Source organism: Pollachius pollachius (assembly GCF_949987615.1).
Source record: "Pollachius pollachius genome assembly, chromosome: 3".
Classification (NCBI taxonomy): Eukaryota; Metazoa; Chordata; class Actinopteri; order Gadiformes; family Gadidae; genus Pollachius; species Pollachius pollachius.
This window is the reverse complement of record NC_136936.1, coordinates 45,769,206-45,774,615: the sequence shown is the minus strand read 5'-3', so window position 1 is coordinate 45,774,615 and position 5,410 is coordinate 45,769,206. Positions and strand designations below refer to the sequence as shown.

Below are 5,410 nucleotides of genomic sequence, written 5' to 3'. Positions count from 1 at the left end.
GTTCACGTTTTTGATCATGAGTGTTACAATGAGCGATGTTGATTATGAAGTGTCTGAAGATCCTAAACCATTCTCGGCCATCATCCTTCACCGCGCATCAGACCGAGCTCCACACATCCAATACACAACAGCTCTGTGTCAGTGACACTTCCATCGCTGACACGATGGAAGTGCATCCGAGAAGGCTTTTCCATGTCACGAAAACAGCGGGACCTGAATTTAGAACAGAGAACAATGGTCACAAGCTGTTATATGGATTTTTCAGCAGTTTTCTTCTGAATTAGGCCAATATTTTAGTACTAATGACAAAATAGAAAAGCTGATAAGGCATGATTGTGATAAAGACCATAAAATACATACGCATACCTAAAAAAAAAATAAAAACTTTGTCACTCAAGCTCTAAAAACAAAATGGCCACCCTTTCTCTGCCATGTCACCCCCAACCCCTAGGTCATGGCTACTGCTCCTGCGGCCGCTGCATCTGCGAGGAGGGCTGGTTCGGCAAGATATGTCAGTTCCCCCGGAAGTGTGAGATGACCGACGTACAGAGCAAGGAGCAGTGTGAGACAGGCGACGGAGTGCTGTGTAGCGGGAAAGGTGAACAGCGTTATAACATAGGCAACCTCCTATCCACACCCACATCTCTCCATTTCATTGAACTTTTAATGGAGTTATTGTTATTGCACTCAACAACATACATAGCTCAAGGTGTTAGAGTCCAACCCTAGAGATCCATTCTGTACTTTTGACTTATATGTTAGTTTTGCTTTGTGTGTATTTTTCTAAGCCTATTATCAAAATCAACCAATATTGATTTGTGTCTGCAAAGAGGGAAATGCAGTTGAAGAGGGAAATGGGATTTATATTTAATAGAAGAATTGTTAAACAGCAGAGCGACATAATAGGATCCCTGGATATCCGTATTACCATAATATAATGTTATTGAGTTCTGAGCATTGAGCAGAAAGTCAGTAGATGTTTTAATTTGTGTTTCAAAATGGGGACAATGCCTAGAGACACAAAAGCACATATAATTTATTAGTACGCAGGAATAAGTTTCAATAAATTGCAACCTATACCGCAAATCACTGGCGATGCCTATGAAACATTTCTAGAAAGACAGGAGCTAAAGCCTTTGGATACATGTGGGAGCTCTGGAATATGTTAAGCTGGAGGCTAGGATTGTCAAAATTGTCATATATCATAGCCACCTGATTGGAAACTGGAATAAGGGTATACGGAGAAAGAAAGAAAGAAAGAAAGAAAGAAAGAAAGAAATAAAGAAAGAAAGAAAGAAAGAAAGAAAGAAAGAAAGATAGAAAGATAGACAGGATACCCCTACCTCATGGTCCTAATCATCAGACCGCTGTCCGGGGTAAGTGCAGGGTCAAACCTGTGAGGGGGAATTAATGTGGAGGAGAGGGGAGACATGTAAGTGTTTCTGTGTGTGTGTGTGTGTGTGTGTGTGTGTGTGTGTGTGTGTGTGTGTGTGTGTGTGTGTGTGTGAGTGTGTGTGTGTGTGTGTGTGTGTGAGTGTGTGTGTGTGTGTCTTCTGCCAGGTTCTTGCCACTGTGGCCAGTGCATCTGCTCTCCTAAGGACTGGTGGGTCTCAGGGGAGTTCTGTGAGTGCGATGACCGTGAGTGTGACAAGCATGATGGGCTCGTCTGCACAGGTAATGTTGGACTTTCTCTCTCTCTCTCTCACACACACACACACACGCACACACACACACACACATACACACACACACACACACACACACACACACACACACACACACACACACAAAGGATCCTAATTAGCGTTTCCATAATTGGTGCATATGGGAAAATTACATTCCACATTATGATTCTAGCCTTTAGTCATATAGTTTACATATATCTATTTATTTATTTATTAGTAATGCAACGTTCAGTCAACAGCCAAGGATGCAATGAAGCACTTAATCTTTTAAAATGTCAACATATACAACATTTCTACGCCAAACTTGACAATGATACTCGGCATTCAGACAATCCATGGATTCTTCGCAACTACAGTAACTCATTGCAAGTAAAGTTTGTTGAGGTTTGGGGAAAATGCAATGTATTAGGAAGCCCGGATGATTACATTTGTGCAACAAGGAGCATCATTTTCATCATCCCCCATTATTTTCTGAAACAAAGGAGTGTCAATAAAAGCCAACCACCAATATCACTAATCCATATCACTATCACGGCCAGTCCCACCATAGGTAAACCTGCATCTTCTGTTTCCCTTTTGAATAGATGGTGGTTAAAGAGTGGTGGCAGCTCCTCTGGCCTGCGCTGCCCTCATTTGTTTTCCCCCAGAAATCATATTCTATAGAGATTGGACCAGGGTCAGGGCGTGGTTTCAGGGTAAAACAAACCCAGGGGGGACCTCGGAGTGTGAATGGTCCCAGTAAGGGGCTCCCAGTTACAGGAAAGGGTCCCAGTCCCAGGAGAGGGCTCAAGGTCCCAGGACAGGGTTAATATTCCCAGGACAGGGCTCAAGGTCCCAGGACAGGGCTCAAGGTCCCAGGACAGGGTTAATATTCCCAGGACAGGGCTCAAGGTCCCAGGACAGGGTTAATATTCCCAGGACAGGGCTCAAGGTCCCAGGACAGGACCCTAAAAAAATAGATGCTTAAATTGAAGCTGCAGACATTTTCAGTGTCCCTACATCTTAAGATGCCAAGTGTAGCCTGATTATAAATTGAGTGCTTACAATTTTATCTAATGCTATTACTTAATTTAATTTAATTTATTTAAATATTGTCATAATTCAAGTTGGTGTAAAGCCCCTGTGAATAAACATGCAGTGGTGACACCATGACAGGCTGGGATGGCTAATAGTCATAATACGCTTTGGCCTGGGTTCAAGTCTCACAGTGGTCGGTGTTGGTAGTGCAATTGTCGACGAAACAAAATAAATATATTTCTGAATGTACCAGTCCTTCACATTATTATAAGTATTAATTAAGAGGTGCATGGGGAACATCTATTGATCAGCGTAGTGGCTAGGTAGTTGGACTCCCCGCAGAAATTAGGATTCATTAGGATTCCCAATATGTTCTCATAAATCTGTTATTATTATCCTATAACTAATACATTTTAAGCAGCTTAAATTTGGGCTGTTTACATGTAAGCTGCTTACATTTGAAGCTGCTCTAACTTTAAGGTACCGATTATATTTTCCTTAGTAATGGCTGTTAGTGTTAGTAGGGTTAGTGTTAGCAGGGTTAGTAATAGGGTTATTATTGGCAATAGGTTTAGGGTTAGTAATATTGTTAATGTTAATGAAAGATATAGACTCAATGTTTGTATCAATGTCTGATGGTACTGATAGGGAGTTGTCTATTGTATTGTACTATTTTTTTTATAATTCTGTGTCCTTTATTTAATTTAACAAATTCTTATGTATTTACAATCAAGCAGATGTGGCACCCTAAAATAACAGCTGGTCCATTGCTGGCCACCCCATCAAAAAGTGCCTGGAAAGTGAAATAGTTAGGGAAGCTTTTAGATTCATATTTTTGTCCTTCCTCCATCTCGTCATTTATGTTTACACCGGGTCAGTGACCCATCCAAACCAGATGCCTCTCAGATGTGTGACAGAACGGAAGAAGTAGTCATTCACTGCAGCAAGTAATATGATTAGGGAAAGGAGTGGAGACTTGGGTAGCAAGTCTACCAATAACAGTCAAGATACATCAGTGCACTAATACTGTGGTATGGCGTCATAATAAGTTCATAATAAATAAGCTCAAACACATCAAATAATAAACAAATGGGATTTTGCTCTGCCGGTTGGATAATATAAGCCACCTACAAAGTAAAATAATTCCAGGAGGAATTTACATTCTCTTGAGCTACTGATGTAAATCTATCCTATTCAGTCAAGATAATAGACGAAACCTACATGAAGTACCATTCGACCTCGTTCACGGTGCTCACATTCATTCAGAAGCGCAGGCATGATTCACATCTTACACAAAGGCCGGGGAGAGGGGAGAGGTGCTGTGGATCTGACCCCACCCCTCTACTATCTTTAGTTTCACTTGACTGGAAAGCTATTCTCCAGTCCTGCTCGCCCCTCTCTCTCTCTCTCTCTCTCTCTCTCTCTCTCTCTCTCTCTCTCTCTCTCTCTCTCGCCCGGGGAGACGGCGGGAGTGTGAAAAGAGGAACCTTGTTAAAGGTCAGGCAAGATGAAACTGCTCCCTGAGCTTAATTCACAGCTTCCCCTCTCACCTCCTTCTCACAGGGAACGGGGTGTGCAATTGCGGCGTCTGCGACTGCTGGGACGGCTGGACAGGCAACGCGTGCGAGATCTGGCTCGGAACAGAGTACTGAAGAGGAGGAGGACCATGGGGCGGGCCCGAGACAGACCCCGCCCCTTCCCCCAGAATGGAAGCCAGGGACGAGGGGAGGAAGAGGAGGGAGAGGAGGGAGAGGAGGGAAAACGGAACCGGGAGCTAAATGGAACAACGCCACTGTGTTGTGCTTCTTCTGCATCACACCGACACCTTCTGCCCATCGCTTGCGTTGTGCGCGCGTGTGTGTGAGTCTGTCCGTGTGTGTGTGCGTGTGTGTCACAGTAATAATTCATTCGATGTACTGGTTACAAATTGTCTTTATTAAAACTGTGTTTTGTATGCAAGAAAGAAACAACCATGGAAGCAAGAAAAGCATTTGTTGTTTGTTTTTTTTCATGATCCGAACACAACACAATGTAACCCCTTTTTATATGTTTCCAATACAACTATATGTATGAAACTTGTATATATAGGAATGCTTACATATACCAGAGAGCGACATATAATAGGATGCAGGTACATTAACATAAGTCAGACATAGAAAAAACAAAATGTTTTAAATTGAATTTGTGTTTTCGATTTGAATCTGTGGGATTTTGAGGGCATAATCTGTTATCCCGGCAATCAGTTTATTGTTGCACTTTTTGACAAATTGGACACATAGTTGACCCTGCAATCAAGTCAGAGGCATCATTTGAGGTTTTATTTTATTATTTTTTAATAATAAAACATTAAATGTGCCGCATGACACACACATTTCTCGTGGAAAACAACGCAAAGACCTTAATCATACAACGGTTATAAATCGGTTTTAGCATGGCATAACTTCAATGGGCATACTTGCAATGGTATATTTATATTTGAAAATAAATCTTTATATAGTGCCTATTCCTTTCCATCTTAACAAAATAAATAAATGACTCTACCATGACATTCCACCGAGTTTTACCCTGCTGTCGCCGTAGATAGACAAGGAGTGATCCAACTGTGCTCCCACTGGTGACGAATGCTAACTTGTATGTGGCAGAAATAAACAGAAGGACACACGTAGTTCAGCTGTGGCATGCTGGTTGTCCGCATCGCTATCAAAATG

General features: G+C 42.0%; 1 protein-coding gene across 1 annotated transcript in view; it reads left to right on the top strand.

Annotated features, from left to right (window-relative positions):
- Positions 1 to 5,181, top strand: part of itgbl1 (integrin, beta-like 1) — a 35,554-nt gene extending 30,373 nt beyond the window's left edge. Inside the window, exons 9-11 of the mRNA XM_079733995.1 lie at positions 452 to 598; positions 1,561 to 1,674; positions 4,266 to 5,181. Coding sequence (XP_079590121.1) covers positions 452 to 598; positions 1,561 to 1,674; positions 4,266 to 4,354 — 350 coding nt within the window. The 3' untranslated portion in view covers positions 4,355 to 5,181. The remainder of the gene's footprint in view (positions 1 to 451; positions 599 to 1,560; positions 1,675 to 4,265) is intronic.
- The last annotated feature ends 229 nt before the right edge of the window (positions 5,182 to 5,410 follow it).